A 17977-nucleotide genomic window follows, 5' to 3' on the forward strand; every position below is an offset into this window, starting at 1 on the left:
TTATTGTTCAATCCTCTTCTGACTGTATTCTACAAACCAAGTGGAAATAACTTTGGGACGTCTCATGTTTCACTCTGACGTCTTCCCAGAAGCTTTCTGTAATTTCAGACAGCCGTCCTTTAACCTCTGTGCATCTAAAAGTGTATCCAGTGTATTTTTATTTTAAATATTTGTGATTTTTTTTTCTGTATGAGTTTCGCACAGCACCCAGCACTTGAAGATTAAGCTAAATAGACTTTGCTTCCATGCGATGATATAAATTCCTGTGTGTAAAATGCAAAAAACCAATGTCATTAACTCAGGCTTTTTTGGGAAAGTGGCTAATCACGGTGTCAATGCTCGGTCACACCTAGAAAATGTTCATTATCAAACACGGCCTTTGGCAGCTTCACGATAGACTGATAAGGTAATGTAATAAGAGGTCTGGCAGAGTATAACTGAATATAAATCAGACTTTTTTTCTATTCTCACTAGTAAATCAGCAGCCACCCAATGAGCTGATACAGAATAAACACATTAAAATTCAGGACAGCAAGTACTTCAACTGCAGTTAATGGATAAACATCAGCACCATCTTATCTAAAAATCTGCCAAAGCAGTTCACTATAAGGATATTATCATCAGGTGTTTCTCTGGTGATACTGACCAGGCTGTAGCACTCAGTTGTATTTTATTTATAGATTACCTCTAGCCAAAAGGCTTCATACCTCGAACCACATGCTGCTGCACTCTATGGAAAAGCTGTCACGAGATGTGAAACGGTTCAAAAGATGAAAACAAACACTGTATTCTTTAATTGTGACTTGCAGGATCTCAGGTTTGAAAGATGCCACAGCGCCAGGCATACATTTGTTAAATGAGGTGAGACAGAATGCATGACAGATTTTCTGTTTAGCCGGTGCTCATTACAGAGTAAATGCCCATCATCTCTCAGTGTGTGTTGAAGATTATGAAGACATCAGGCTGCTGATAAAAGCATTTTATTCCCATTAAATGGCCATTTGAATCACAATGTTTGGCACTACTTATAACAAACTGATAGCAAAGCTATTACCATTAACTAACCAACCTGCTAAATGGAGCAAAGCCTGCAAGCTAGCTGACGCAGGCGAGGCGTTATACTTACATAACACACTTTACTTTATAGATCCTAAATTTAAATCTGTGGGCAACTCCTTTAAAAAAGAAAAAAAAGAAAGAAAAAAAAAGTCAAAAATCCTATTTCATTCTAGTCATACATTTTTTGTGTGACCTCTGAAAAACCTGCCCAAATAAATACCTGGCAGCATTTGAAAATGGCCGCCGAGTTTACGAGATTTGATTGCAGAAGAACTTTGGTCAAACAGTTCTCAAGACAAACGGTCACGGCTGCTGTACCCTCTACAAAGTGCCTTGTGTAAATAAGTTAGGGAAATCACACTTTACAATTGGGTTTACTTACAAGGAAATTATTACTTTTAGCACATAAACACAGTTTGCTGATAAGATTAAGGGTGCTGAAAAGATTGCGCAAAAAGCAGACTTTAAAGAGCTGGTGGGAATTGTACAAAATGAAATGGCTGGCAGTGGAAGACGCAGGGATACTGACAGTTACACCCTCGTGCAATAAAGAGAATGCATGCTAATGCTACCACGTCAATATCGACCAAAAACTCTGGGAAATGTTTCCAGCATCTTGATGAATTTGAGCCATGAAGAGTTAAGGTAGGTGTGACAAAAGTGAGGAGGGCAACAGGGAGTCCAAGCTAATAATTTAAAACCACAATCATTCAGTTTCTATTTCTACAGGAGGCAACGTGTTTGCAGTTGAGCTACTAGCCTTGTAGAGGAAGTTTGAAGCTTAAATAGCAGACATGCCCTCACTGACAGCACTCGCATGCTTTAGCTCCTTGCATGTTAGTCATATGACCACTCAGCCAGTAGCAATAATGGTCTCAGACTGTCCTGCTCTTCCACTCATCATCTCCATTTGATAACAGTCATTCAGTTAAACACGTATGGCTGTAATTTCACCTTTAAATGGTACCTGAACTGTAGATTGCTTTGTGAATATAACTGCAAAAAAGGCTCTTCGTGTTCACCACTGCCTTTATGTTAACACGTATAAGTGTCCCATTGCTTTCCAATAACAGTGGAAGTTTGCTTTTATATTTGATCCAGTTTTTATAGCTCCTTCACATAGTCTTTTATTTCAGTTACCATATAATCCCCTGTCTTTATTTTCTGCCTGTAAAACTGTCTGCTGTTTTCCAGCACTACTGTAAAAGATGTATTGTGCAGTGTAATATATGAGATGCTCAAAGGTCCAATCTGAGAGATAATTAAATTTGAGTGTTTTATTGGCACGTCAGGTCAGAGGACTCCGTGGGCTCATAAAATCGCTGAAAACATTCAGTCAGGATTCAAAATTATGGATACCAGTTTGGAAAGCTGACATCAGGGGGATGAGCTTTGTGTGTGTGTGTGTGTGTGTGTGTGTGTGTCAGCAGTTCTCTAATTTGCTTTTAAAGTGTGTTCTTAAAGTGTCAGCGTACAACCCTCAGCTGCTGCAATCATGTACGTCACCGTGTCTGAGACAGTCTGCATGCTTACATGCATACATATGGAGTGTAAAGTAATAAACATCCTTCTGTGTCGGCATGTGATGTGTTGTCAGTGGACTTTGTCCCTAATGAGGATGTTCATATGAGCTCTAAGTTTAGGAGATTAGAGCATAAAGCGAGATAAAGTGCAGTTGTCGCCTAACCTCCATGACTTTACGCAGATTAAAGACGTAACCTGTCTTCTCCACTTACAACTTGTTATCTAATGCAAAAGCACAGGTGAACGCTCTATTAAAGGTTAAAGGTCAAAATGCAGAATTTGAACTCAAATTTCACAAAATACATGGTGGATAAGAGCTGGAGCCTATCACAACTGTCATAGGGAAAAAGGCGAAGTATACCCTGGAGAAATCACAAGTCTATCAGAGGGTTACCCAGCGAGACATTATGGTTTATGTTCACAGCTACAGGCAATTTAGAACCACTGTGGACTGTGGAGTGACCACGCAGGCATGGGGAGAACATTTAATAGGCCCCATCCATTGGCTTGGTTCAAGCCTAGCACCTTCCTACTGTGTTAACCACTGTACCACCTTTGGTTATTTGTGTATTTTGGCTATAGAGCACCTTTCTTTAGCTGTGCAAGTGGACCACTGCGAGTGAGGCTGCATGTTTTGGAATTGAGTAGCAGAACAGAAGAGAGCAGAGAGATTTCCTTTTGTTTGGTTGAATTCTTGTGGGTTACTTCTTTAACTTCCCATAATATGCTGTCTCAGTGTGACACTCTTAAACCAGATTTTATAGGAAGATTTCACAAATTCCCAAACCACTACAATAAGTATGTAATAATATATCAGTTTATTAAAAGGTACAAAGAAAAAGCATTTTACTTATTTTTATAAAAAAAAAAAAATCCAGATAATTATATTATTATTTTTTATCTAGAATTAGAAAAAGACATGTTTGCTTGAATGTTACATTTCCCTTTGGTTTACATTTCAAGTGTCTAAGTGATATTTTTGGACAAATCTATCTAATACAGCAGAGCAGCACATTCTGGTATTTGCTGTCAGTGAAACGTTATCAGTGCAACAAATAAAAGGAACTTTTAACTAAACACACTCAAATAATTTAATGGGTTATTGTGGTCTCTGGGTTATCTGTGGTACTACATTTCTTGTGATCTTCAATATTGAAACCTGCTCTCTTTTCTAATACCTCGAACAGAAAATAAATACTATGAAACGAATGGTTTGCAGAGACACTCTTCACCTTGGCAGACTGCACAAGTGGGTTTTGTGTGTCTGGTACACCGTGTCTTCATTAGGAATTCCTTAAGAAATCAAGTATAAACTAGGTCTTACAGCAACCTGTCAGCAACATTCATAAACTCTCATAAGATCTCAGAGAGACCGTTCACTTGCCAGACTGTGCATTAAAAACTTATCTTCTCTTCATAAAGAGACAACAATAATAAAATACCCCACCCTGCTAAAAGGCCGACATTCTGCAGCAGAAATGTCAGCCAGGGTTTCTTGTTGCTGATATGGATCATGGTGGGCAGCTACAATGAAAAAGGATGGAGATGATAATTAAACAACAGTCATCAGATTGTGCTACTTCTGTGAAAGAGTCAGATTTGTAACAAGTAACACTCACCATATCAGCGAGTCCCACGTATAGAAAGAGCCCTGCAGTAATGGCACCTATCCACTGCTGGGTAGCGAGGTCAGTGGCTACAGACAGTGCGACGTACATGCCGATGAACGAGGTCAGGGTGCTGGCGATGTTTAGAGCTAAGGCCTTGCGGACAGACAGGCCACAGTTGAGCAAAATGGCAAAGTCACCTGGGGAGGAAAATAAGGTGATTTAATGCATGAATACTGAAAAAAAAGATTAGGTTAGGCACTGTTTTTGTGTTTTTCAAGATAATTACCGAGCTCATGCGGTAACTCATGGCAGAGTACAGCCAGTGACGTGGCCAGACCAGACTTCCAGGACAGGGCGAAAGCTGCACCTAGCGCTAAGCCGTCTGCAAAGTTGTGGATCGTGTCACCGATCGTAATCATATAAGGCAGCAGTCGCTGCTCTGTGAATGCAGGAGGAGGCAAAGTTATAGTAACCAGTTCTCTCTGTTTGATGATGATGAACTTTTTGTGTTACATGTAACTTTACTCACCTCTGGTGCGCTCCTTTGGCTCTGGAAGCGGTTTCTCATTGTCCTCACAGCTAACCTAGTACGAATGCATTATGCAAAGTGTAACTAATGATGATTTCGTTTAATTTGATTTTTATTGATAATTGATTTTTTTCTCATGCTATACTCAAGATTCCTCCACAATGATGTGAGAGACTAATAAAGTCATATAGAAAATGATAACCTCAAGTTATTGCTGCTAAAGGTGGTCTTACAAGCTACTGAGTCATAGTATTATGGGGTACAAGTGTGCTAAGTAGGGTACACTTAGTCAAATACTAAGTACAGGGAGTGCAGAATTATTAGGCAAGTTGTATTTTTGGGGAATAATGTTATTATTGAACAACAACCATGTTCTCAATGAACCTAAAAAACTCATTAATATCAAAGCTGAATGTTTTTGGACGTAGTTTTTAGTTTGTTTTTAGTTTTAGCTATTTTAGGGTGATATCTGTGTGTGCAGGTGACTATTACTGTGCATAATTATTAGGCAACTTAACAAAAAACAAATATATACCCATTTCAATTATTTATTTTTACCAGTGAAACCAATATAACATCTCCACATTCACAAATATACATTTCTGACATTCAAAAACAAAACAAAAACAAATCAGCGACCAATATAGCCACCTTTCTTTGCAAGGACACTCAAAAGCTTGCCATCCATGGATTCTGTCAGTGTTTTGATCTGTTCACCATCAACATTGCGTGCAGCAGCAACCACAGCCTCCCAGACACTGTTCAGAGAGGTGTACTGTTTTCCCTCCTTGTAAATCTCACATTTGATGATGGACCACAGGTTCTCAATGGGGTTCAGATCAGGTGAACAAGGTGGCCATGTCATTAGTTTTTCCTCTTTTATACCCTTTCTTGCCAGCCACGCTGTGGAGTACTTGGACGCGTGTGATGGAGCATTGTCCTGCATGAAATCATGTTTTTCTTGAAGGATGCAGACTTCTTCCTGTACCACTGCTTGAAGAAGGTGTCTTCCAGAAACTGGCAGTAGGACTGGGAGTTGAGCTTGACTCCATCCTCAACCCGAAAAGGCCCCACAAGCTCATCTTTGATGATACCAGCCCAAACCAGTACTCCACCTCCACCTTGCTGGCGTCTGAGTCGGACTGGAGCTCTCTGCCCTTTACCAATCCAGCCACGGGCCCATCCATCTGGCCCATCAAGACTCACTCTCATGTCATCAGTCCATAAAACCTTAGAAAAACCAGTCTTGAGATATTTCTTGGCCCAGTCTTGACGTTTCAGCTTGTGTGTCTTGTTCAGTGGTGGTCGTCTTTCAGCCTTTCTTACCTTGGCCATGTCTCTGAGTATTGCACACCTTGTGCTTTTGGGCACTCCAGTGATGTTGCAGCTCTGAAATATGGCCAAACTGGTGGCAAGTGGCATCTTGGCAGCTGCACGCTTGACTTTTCTCAGTTCATGGGCAGTTATTTTGCGCCTTGGTTTTTCCACACGCTTCTTGCGACCCTGTTGACTATTTTGAATGAAACGCTTGATTGTTCGATGATCACGCGTCAGAAGCTTTGCAATTTTGAGACTGCTGCATCCCTCTGCAAGATATCTCACTATTTTTGACTTTTCTGAGCCTGTCAAGTCCTTCTTTTGACCCATTTTGCCAAAGGAAAGGACGTTGCCTAATAATTATGCACACCTGATATAGGGTGTTGATGTCATTAGACCACACCCCTTCTCATTACAGAGATGCACATCACCTAATATGCTTAATTGGTAGTAGGCTTTCGAGCCTATACAGCTTGGAGTAAGACAACATGCATGAAGAGGATGATGTGGACAAAATACTCATTTGCCTAATAATTCTGCACTCCCTGTATATCCCACTTAGTCAAAAAGTGTGGACTTATGACTGCACAGTCTCATGAAAACTTTCACATGACCACATATCTCTTACCAGGTCTTCTTTGGATATGGACTGTGACTTTGTGTCTTTTTGTTTCTGTTCCTGTTGATACATCTCTAAAACTCTCCCATGGTCACAGTGGTGAGGCTCAGATTCTTCCTGAAAGGAGAGAAAGGCAAAACTGTTCAGAAATTTAGCCTACAGGCTGAGACAGAAGGAAAGAACTTGAGACAAAGAAGGACAAATAGTTTAAAAAGTATTTTTTGAACTTTTTAAATGTCAGTACATGTGTCTGTCACAATATTTATAACCAACTTTGGTTGTAAATGGATGACAAGGTTAACGTTACACATTACACAATGTGTTCTGTATGAGGAGTTTTCTTGTTTTCTTCTTACCCCATGGTGATGTTTATGGTCGTTATGCTTATCACCATATGTGATCAGAGAGAAGGAAACTTCCATCAGGTAAAAGCAGTAGATCCCTGCAATCAGTACCAGCATCTTGTATACGTAGTCCGGAGTTTCCTCCTCATGACTGTGACTTGAATGTTCGCTGCTGCCACCGTTGTCTGAGTGCACGTGCAAACCCAGAAACTACATAAAGAATGCAGGAGAAAGACAAAATGAGTATATCATTAATGTTAATATATGAAAAGACTAATCAGTTTTTACATAGTATCACTGTGCTAGCAAATCACCCATTACAATCTTAATAAATGCCTTATGATTCCAATCTAAAAGCTTTAAAATCCCTCACTGTTGGCATCAGGTGCAATAGGGCATCTCCAGTCAGTGAACCGACTGCCAGGCTGATGCAAAACTGGATGCACATCTGGAAAACACTAGTACAGGCGGCACACAGCAACACCACAATGCCAAACATGGATATCACTGTTATCAGGAAATTGGCGATGGTTGCATAGAGGTATCCTACATGAGAAAGAGACAAATGATAGCATGTATATTAATTGGGATTCTGCTCACTGAAAAGTGGATGCATCTTGAAGCCTTAACTCTTTTAATGTCATCAGTACCATCTTAGTTTTTTCGAGCACAGAAGTGACCATAATTAAAAGGGTGGAATACTAAGTTAACAGTTAATGGTAGCAAACTTAGTTAGCGATCTTCAGCTAAAGATTGTATGAATGCATTCATACCCACTAAGCACTGCTAATGATTGCTAAATAACTAAATAAAATGCTAGAAAACAGAAATGTCTACTTGAAATGCTCCAAAAGGCAAGCATTTTTCAGCCCTCGAGATTTCCACTTTATATCTCCCACCATTCGTTCTGAAAAAGTGAAAATCCCTACAAGATGTGCATTTTCTTTGACATCTACCAGCCTTTATGTTGTAACTGAAAATCAGCAATTGGAAATAGGTGCTTCAGGGACAATCCAGAATTCGAATTTGTGAATCAAGTCTGTTTGTGTGCAGGAAACAACTAGCAGTGACATCAAATGAAAACAGGAAAAAAAGTGCCTGGAATGTCCATTAGAGACAAGTTGTTAGCTATAAGTAATGCACAAACAGATCTTATTTCCCAGCCTTTGAGACATGCCAAACTGTCAACTTGTAGAACTATTTGTTACTTGAGTCCACAACGACACTTACTCTCAGCCTTGGAGAGCCCATCAGGTTTTTCTGGATCTGTAATATCTGCACAGGCTCCGCTCAGGATCTGCTGGACAAGCGCAGGGCTGAGCTGAACCACGCCAGGCCGACCCAGACCAGAGGAGGCAGAGCTATTCTCTGCCAGACCGTAGATCTGGACCAGTTCTTCAGCTGAGAAACAACGCTGGGAAAAACAAACCACAGACATCCATTATATAACTTACACCTCGCTGGTATTTAAATGATGAAATGTGTGAACCAATTGGCATTTTCTTGTGTTTCTAGGTTGGTACCTGTTCCCAAGTGTTATTACTTTCACGTCCCTCAACACTGTCACTGCTTCTCTTCCTCCATCTCTGGACATTGTCATCATGGTCGGCGTGTTCATCTGCTGTGTGCTCATGTCCATGGTCTTCCTCCGAGCTAGGTCCGATATTCAGGCTCTTCATGAGAGCCTTTAGGTCTACAGTCACACACAAAGCAACTGAACAAAATGGCCTCAGGATTCACATAATTATCTGTTAGCAAGGCATAATAGGCTAATAGGACTACATTTTCCCTATGTTACTACAAAGGAGTGACCACAACAATCGTTGATTTTTAAATAAAGCAGTTCCTGTAAAGTGCCCTGCAGAGTTAGTGTTTTACAGGCTGTGGGTATTTGAGTGATTGCACATATATTAATGCTCATATGTTTTTTTGTGTCTATGCACATTTACCCAGGATAGTGAAATTTTCTGAGCCGAGCTGCTCCATGATGTAGTTCACGAAGAAGCTCTCATCAGGCAGGGACTGATCAGCGAAGCAGTGACCTTGCAGGGCATGATACAGCACATATCCCAAAACCGCACCCACTTCCTGTTTCTGGTCTCCTGATGATGCGTCAACCTGTGCCATGATGCCACTAGCGCTTATACAGTTCTATAACATGGTAATAAGAAAAGAAAAGGGGCTGAGTGTTTTAGAACGGCGACACATTTAAACACAGTTGATATTTCGAACACTTTTGAGCAATGGTCAGTTAGTACATAATGCACGTGGGACGCCTGAATTGTCAAAGCATGGACTCTACATGGAGTGGAGTTATTGTTTTTCTAGGTCTTCTTTAGATTCTTAAAGCCATTGCAGATCATTTTCAAACCGCACTAGCTTTCCTTACTTTTTGGTCCTTATGAATCAACATGTGAATACTGAGACTGGACAAAGGGTTTTAATGACTGTGCTCCACACAAGTGAAACACAACACAAAAAGCTTGTAAAATTAGATAATCTAATCCCCTTTAATCCCTTGTAGTGGACATTGAACAGTGTGAATGCATGTCCTTTCTTTAAACTAATATTTAACAATTTTATTGTTGTTAGATTTATTCTCTTTGTTTTTTAAGTATTCCATAAATTCCTTGTTAAATGACCCCTCAGTGGCCTTTACTGTTTAGATAAAGGTGTTGTAATTTGGGAGGGTGCATTATCATGCTTAAAGAGGCCATCGGGGAAATAATGTTGCCATAAAAGGGAGTACGTGGTGTGCAACAATGTCCACAGATAGGTTGTATATGAAAATTAAAGTCCACATAAATTCCAGAATCTAAGGTTTCCCAGCAAAGCACTCCCCAGTCCTTCAGCTAACATACTTTTTTATTGCTATCACCATCTCTTACACATTCAAGGGATTTTAATAGGGCCATTCATATGAAGCAATACAATATGTGGTTCATCAGACCAGGCTATCCGATCTGATGATCCTATGCTCATTGCACAGTTGTGTAAGATGTATGCATACACTCATCATGTTATGGTAGTTTTGGACTTTTAACCCTTTCTTTGAAGTTTTATTTTCCCAGGATGGAAAGATTTTAAGACATATATCCCAGCATCACTGGGATGGCGCTGATCAAGAAAAAGGTCCTGCTCCAAAATCCACACCTTCAAGTTTGACCAGAATGTGCAGCTGCCCACATGGACAAGCCAATTTAAATGAAGCCTGCCAGTTCTGTAAAGATTAGTGGTCAAACATCCAGCCTGAATTATGCCAGAAACCTTTTGATTGCTACAAAAATATCTGCAGATGCAACCTGATAAGGGATATTTAACCAAATATGAGATGGGGTGTATGTATGTGGATATAAGGCTGTAAATTAGCACGATGATGATGCCCGTGATGACTGTATAAACAGCCAGCCAGATTTGAATTTCACCTGTCTGTCGTTTAAATAATACGGCTGGCTGGTGTAAATCCTGGAAATATACTTAACACTCAACTCTCCCTGATTCATTATTGTTTTCCTGAAATGGTGCACCATTATTATGGACTGTTGATTTTTTAGTGTTGTATTAACTTTCCTCAACTTAATCTGTTAAATATTAATATGTAAGAATTTTACACGGAGGAACTCTGTCATATGAGGACATTGTTGTGTAAAAACTGTCTGTTTGTGAAAAACTATCTGCACTAGATAAAATTACAAACCCAAAAAATTTGATACACAAAATAAAATAAAAAACAAATAATAATAATAATGAAACTGCTAGAACATGCTGTCAACACTGGACATACAAACTCTAAAATACAAGAAGAAGCACAGCTAAATGTTTGGAAATCTGACAAAACTTTTGTCTTAAGGAAGTAAATCGGAAAAAACAAAAGCAACTTTTCACTGAACGTTACAGTCCAACATCATGTCCAGCTTTTGTGAACTATCCATCCATCCCATCCATCCATTCGCTTCCGCTTATCCTTTTCAGGGTCGCGGGAGCCTATCCCAGCTGTCATAGGGCGAAAGGCGGGGTACACCCTGGACAGGTCGCCAGTCTGTCGCAGGGCTAACACACAGGGACAGACAACCATTCACACCTAGTGACAATTTGGATTAATCAATTAACCTATCCCCACAAGCTGCATGTCTTTGGACGGTGGGAGGAAGCCGGAGTACCCGGAGAGAACCCACACAAACACGGGGAGAACATGCAAACTCCACACAGAAAGAACCCGGCCTGATGGTGGAATTGAACTCAGGACCTTCTTGCTGTGCTGCAACAGTGCTAACCACCGTGCCACCGTGCTGCCCATCTTTTGTGAACTATTCTATTCTAATAAATAAATTACATAATCAAGCCAGTAAAATGAAACGGATACAAAGAGCACTTTTAATCATGATCAGGTGTTATGGTGATGTGGCTAAATACAGGGCAAAACCCAGCCCGTCTGACCAGCTGTGATATAAATCTGTATGTAAGCTTCCATTGTCAGCAATCAAATAAAACACACCCTGCAAGAGTTTATTTATTTGTTATTATTAGTTATTTATTAGTTATTTAATCTGTGAACATCTATATGCTCACTTTTTTCTCATGTTATACTGCATAAAGGAAATGTACAACTGATTGTAATGGGGAAGCGATCTCCCTGCATGTGTCTCTTTAATTTCCCAGCTGGTTTACTCGCGACTCCTTTAGTTGAAGTTTGCTGGTGAATTAAAAGCTACAATATTTTTGGAAAAAAAAGTTTTTGGAAACTCGAAGGCTAATATTTTACATTCTTCTTATCTTGTCACTATCCAGTTTATAATGAATATGATCAAAAGAGAGCAATAAATACTATTTACTGAAGATTGAGTATAGGCTTGTGCTTACCTCACTTTCTGTGGGGTCGTAGTGGCTGCGAAGCTCTTGAATGACACCTTCTAATCCATGGACGTCTATGTGTTCATGGTCATGGTTTGCCTCACTCTTGTGTTCATGGGGATCATTATGTGTGAATTTGTGCAGGAATTTTTCAGTCTCTTCTCCCCATGTTCCTGTTTTTATCGCTGTGCAGACCAGGCCAGGAGAAGAAAGGTAAAGGACGGAGCCGGAGGCGAGAGCCGTGAACTGAGATACAGTGACAGCCACATTTACACTGTTTCTTCTAGTTTCTTCCTCATATTGGACGTCGGGATTGCCTATGAGCTGATGAACGGCATCTGCAAGATCACACTTTGTGTCCAGAGAGCAAAAAGAGGGGATAAAAAGATTAAACAGTCATTTCAATCTCATGAAATTTACCTATAGAAGGTACAAGTGTTCTAATCAGCCCAATACAGGAACTCAATGCATTTAGGCATGTAGAAAGTCAAGTCAAGATGACCTACTGAAATACAACCTGATCACCAGAAGAGAAGAAAAGTGATTTAAGTGACTTTACATGTTGCATGGTTGTTTTGGAGTATTTCAGAAACTGTTTGAAAAAGAGAAAATATCCAGTAAGCAGGGTAAAAACACTGTGTTGATGCCAGAAGTCAGAGGAGAATGACCAGACTCCTTGGAACTGACAGGAACGCAGCAGTAACTCAAATAACTACTTGTTACAACCAAAGTATGCAGAAGCGCGTTTCTAAATGCACAGCATGTTGACTAAAGCAGCAGAGGACTACACTTGGAGCCACACTTCCTGATAGGAGACTGGAAAAACTGTGCTTTGTTTGACTACCCTTGAATTTGAAATGAACAACATGAAAGCATCGATCCATCCTACTTCTACCAATGGCTGAAAGTGTGGCTGGTGATTTAATATTATAGGAGATTTTTAGGCCCCTATTACTATCTGAGCATTGTTTAAACCCCACATCCTACGTGAGTATTGTTCCATCCCTTTACAACCACAGTGTATCCATCTTCTAACCACACATGATGACACACCATCGACAAAGCTCAAATAATCTCAAAGTGGTTTCTTTTACATGACAGTGAGTCCGCTGTACTCAAACGACCACCACAGTCACCAGAACTCAGTCCAGCAGATTTGTTGGATATGCAGACGACAAATCTGCAGCAACTGTGTGATGCTGTCAATATGAACCAATCTCCTGGAGGAACGTTTCCAGCACCTTGTTAAATCTGTGCCATGATGAACTAAAACAGCTCCGGAGTCAAAAAGGGGTCCAATCTGGTACTGGCATGGTGTATCTAATAAAGTGTATGTGAACATAAACGATGCTACTGCAAAGAGGTCATGAATTGATTGCTTTATTGGTGCATTTATACAGGATTATCCAGAATTATCAGAAACCTATAATCTAATCTAATCCATATCTCATGAATATCAGCAGTTTTATTGTCTTTTATTAGAGATGATGTAAGCAACAAGATCGGTGCATATCATAAAATACTGATATCCACCAATCTTGACCTAAAAGTTGGGTCACGAATGACTGATTAGATGGTAAAGAATCATACGACTATATTTTACAGCAGATTGGTACAAAGCAAAAATCCAACTATGTGTTGTTGTTGACTAAATTTTATTTTGAGTGAACTGGCCCTTTAAACTCTTACAGAATCAATACATTGCTGTGATTATAATAATAACTCCTAAGAGAACCTACAGTATCATGAAAAGTGTTTCTCCTTACGCAGTGCTGTAAAAAAGTATCTGCCCACTTCTACCCCTAATGGCAGACATGTTGAACAAAGAAATCACTTAAATAGAACCTGTCTGATAAAGTAAAGTAGGCTAGAAGATCTAAAAAAGCAGCACATCATGCCATTATCTAAGGCAACTGCTGAGAAACAAAGCCATTGACATCTATCAGTCTGGAAACGATTACAAAGACATTTCTAAAGTGAAACACGTTGAGAGCCACTATCCACAAATGGAGAAAACTTGGAACAATGGTGAATCTTTCCAGGAGTGATCGGCCTAGCAAAATTACTCCAAAAGCACATCGACGACCAATTCAGGAAGTCACAAAAGAACGCAGAACAACATCTAAAGAACTGCAGATCTCAGTTAAGCTCAGAGTTTATGATTCAGCAATAAGGAATCATGGGAGAGCTCAAGAAGAAAACCACACTGTAAAAAAAAAAAATCCTAATATAAAAGTATTTTACTGTGTATTTTATAGTTTTGTACTGTTCTTCTAGAATATCATTAAATTTACATCAATAGACTGTGATTTCACATTTCAAATGTAAATTAACGTTAAATCACTGTAATGTAATAAAACCTAATTTTCTTGTTTTTTTAAATGTATCTGTCTGTACATATGCATATTTAGATTGTTAAAATACATTCACAAATGTATCATGATTTCACAAATATTTGTCCGTTATTTGAAAGATTGAACTGTTAAATTCAAATGTAATGCTATGGAAAAATATATAAAATGATTCTTATAAACTTTTTTTTTACATCAAATAATTATTATTATTGTTGCTACTTAGGGCGATCGTGGCTCAAGAGTTGGGAGTTCGCCTTGTAATCAGAAGGTTGCCGGTTCGAGCCCCGGCTCGGACACTCTCGGTCGTTGTGTCCTTGGGCAAGACACTTCACCTACTAGTGATGGCCAGAGGAGAATTGTAAAGCGCTTTGAGGGTCTCAAAAAGCACGATATAAATGAAATCCATTATTATTTAAACCAACTGTTAACTGTATATTTCTGTACATTTAAGTAATATTTTCCATATTGCCGCATGCATTGACCTTGTTTATAGGTAATTTCATTGTTTAATCACATTAAATTGTTCCTAATTTAATGTTTAAAAGCACTTGAAAAAGGCAAAATCCCATGTAAAATTAGGGCAACAAATTGTATTTTCATTACTGGAAATAACCATATTTTTATGAGCAAGTTATTTTCTGTTATTTTACGGTATTATTTTGGCGCCCCAGCTGCCGGATTATTACTGTTTTTTTAAGATGTTTTTTCTAACAGTGCAGTGCCGAGCAAAGAACACAAAGACTCGTCTCACATTTGCCAAATTAAAAACAGCAACAACATCTTGATGATCCCCAAGACTTTTGAGAAAATCTTCTATGGACTGATAAGAAAAAATGTGAACTTTTTGAAAGGTTTGAGTCCCTGCTACATGTGGTGTAAAACTAACACGGCATTTCCTAAAATGCTTCTCTCCGGGTGGGGTCAAACATGGTGGATTCATGAATTCTGCTCTCTACTAGAGAGGGCTGAAGCTCAAGAGCACTTGGGTTATGCAGCAGGACAATGATTAGAGTCAAACCAGCATGTCCACCTCTGAATGGTTAAAAAAAAGACAAAGTGGAGGTTTTGGATTGGGCTAGTCAAAGTCTGAAAATCTTATTGAACAGGTTATGATGCCTGAAAACCCTCCAGTGTTGCCGAATTAAAGGAATTCTGCAAATAAGAGTGGACCAAAATTCCTCCACAGAGATGTGAAAGACTCAATTCCAGTTAATACAACACTTGACTGCAGTTCTTGCTGTCAAGGGTGCGGGACAACCAGTTAGGCTGAGGTTTTCACACAAGACCAGGTCGGTTTGGATAGCTTAAAAAAAAAAATTATCATTCAAAAAATGAATTTTGCATCAACTTGGGTTTTCTTTGCTTAATGATAAAATTGGTTAGATTATGCAAAACATCTAAATTTGACAAATATTCAAAAAGCTAAGAAATCAGAAGCGGACAAATAAGTTTTCACAGCACTGCATATAAACTCCTAGACAGCGGAATAATCGAAACTTTTTTTTTTATTGTGGGTCAATATTGAACCTCTTTCACATTTTGTCTCTTATAATCCACAGTGCAAGCCGATGTCACTACTGCTAAGTTCTTACAATGAAATTGACAGTTTAACAGTTTCTCATCTCTTTTATTTCATGCATCATTCACTGGTGGCTGCCACAGCTGTCTGATAGCAAACATTTATCAGGCATGCACTGTACATTCCTGCTGTTGTCAGCTGACACCTAAGAAGTCCAAGGACTTCTCTCTCACTCACTGATAAAGGGGTTTTGTCTAAGTTGCCTGCAAATGCTTTGAGTAACAGCAACACTTATAAAATAAGCATGGATTAGTGCTAACACACTGAACCTGAAACCGAAGAGTAATTGTTTCAGCCAGCCTGTTTTTTTTTTTCTTGCTTAATTTTTGGTGCCCCTTAAGAGAGCTTTTAGCCAAAGCTGGATAAAAATCACCAGCACTGTAATAACTTATTTTTAAACCAGCTTTTATGAGCTGAAGATTCCTTTACTGAAAAAAACTGAGGTTTTATCTTTATCAGATGGTCAGATAGGGATGTGAACACAGCACCCTTAAAAGGCTCATTCTCAGGCAGGAGAAACACCTGCCGCTAAAGGCCCTGATCGGTGTTTAGGCTCCTGTTGACTGAAGGAAGAAGCCTATTGACACAAGGCAAAATGCTGTCCAACACTTTTTTCTTGATATAACCCTGATTAAAGCTCATTTCAATTACGTTGTCATTAAACTTTTCCATTAGAGTAGCCAGACTTCCACCAGAGACTCTTTATTTAATAACTTACTGCAAAAGAGAAAAAAAAATCTTTATGAGACGAAGAAGAGGAAAGAGAAGAAAAAGGTCTGAACTTTTAGGTTCAATTAATAATATTTCTTTCTTTTTTGCTTCGTCTTTTTTTTCTGTGCATCCACGGCAAATATTATGCAATAAAGTTACACTTAAGACATTTTTCCTTTCAAAAGCAGCTCAAAGATTCCCATTGATAAGTCCACTTTATTAAACAAGCCTGGGATTAAATAGAAAAAATACAAATAGACGCCTAAATCCCATCATGAAACTACCAAATGCTCGGAACAACTGGCCGGCCAAGGTGGAAAAATGGTGCCATTTTAAAGCTGAAGGGATTTAAGGATTTTCTGTTTATTGCGCTTTGCTGCACTTTGATTAAAAAAGTACTTACAGCATTATTTGAAAGCACCCTTACTTTACTTTTAGTTAACTTTTGCACACTTTTACAGGAGTAAATAAGCAGTTTGGAACATGAAAGTAAACTTAGATGATTGTTCAGCAGATAAGTACTTAAATCTAAATCTAAAAGAAGTAATGTTAAAATTTAAAAATGTAACATTATTTTTATTATTAGCAAATTGATTACAATTTAAAGCAGACCTATCCCGATCTATCACTTGCGTAATAGCTTTTGGACCTCGACCTTTTTCCTCCGCACCCGACTCAGGGCTCTCCAGCTCGGTTGCAGCTTTAGCCTAATAAAACTCACCTTTTCACACGGCACTTCGCCGCAGTGCACACGGTGCTCCAGTGTATTAAAGAGGGAGTGAAGGGATTCCCCGGTCAGATACTGCTGTCCTGGAGACACGATGCTCACCACAGCCTCGTAAGCTTCCTCCACAGCGGGGGAACCCGAGACAAAACTGAGCAAACCCCACCCGGAGAGAAGCAGCAGAAGAAACGGCGAAGAGGAAATCATCTTAAAACTGTCTTTGAAGAAAAAAAAGATTTGCAAAGACCAAAAGTGTAAAAAAAAGTGCAGAAATAGTGTGACAGAGGCTCATACAGTCTCAAGGTATTTCTGCAGACACATTGAGCCATAGAGCTCAGCTCACGGCTGTTATCAGTTTTAAACCACTGCAGTCTCACTGGACCTCGGCTGTGATTGGCTGAGACATGCCTCGTGCTGCCCTACACCTGTCTATTATAACCACTGTTACCTGTACAGGTCAGAAAAGGCACCCCACAGGCCTCCCAGGCATCGCCACACCACCAGCAAAACACCAAACAGCGGTTTCACTCATATTAGTGAACCCAAAGTTATATTGGGCATCGCACATCACACAAAGGAGCTGATAGGCTCAACCAACACAAATCCAGTTAAAGGAAATGGATTTTTTGATAAAAGGCTCATGTGGCTGGTTTGCACTGACTGCTGAAGAAGACACAAAATGTTGATGTTTTAACCCTGAACTCGACGTTTTGGTGCTCCTTATTCATACCAGAGCTATTATTATTATTATTATTA

General features: G+C 39.4%; 1 protein-coding gene across 1 annotated transcript; it reads right to left on the bottom strand.

Moving 5' to 3' along the window:
* Nucleotides 1-771: 771 nt before the first annotated feature.
* slc39a4 (solute carrier family 39 member 4) lies at nt 772-17528 on the bottom strand. Its single transcript, XM_085262941.1, has 12 exons — nt 17219-17528; nt 11863-12204; nt 8952-9153; nt 8526-8695; nt 8233-8416; nt 7376-7548; nt 7015-7212; nt 6668-6775; nt 4723-4777; nt 4480-4632; nt 4203-4390; nt 772-4107 (listed from the first exon to the last, which is right to left on the bottom strand). The coding sequence occupies exons 1-12, from the start codon at nt 17426-17428 to the stop codon at nt 3979-3981; spliced, it is 2112 nt and encodes a 703-aa protein (XP_085119067.1). The 5' UTR covers nt 17429-17528; the 3' UTR covers nt 772-3978.
* Between the last annotated feature and the right edge of the window lie 449 nt (nt 17529-17977).

Source organism: Mchenga conophoros, linkage group LG22 (assembly GCF_057382185.1).
Source record: "Mchenga conophoros isolate Kocher_MC1m ecotype Shallow Benthic linkage group LG22, M_conophoros_male_GT1.1, whole genome shotgun sequence".
Classification (NCBI taxonomy): Eukaryota; Metazoa; Chordata; class Actinopteri; order Cichliformes; family Cichlidae; genus Mchenga; species Mchenga conophoros.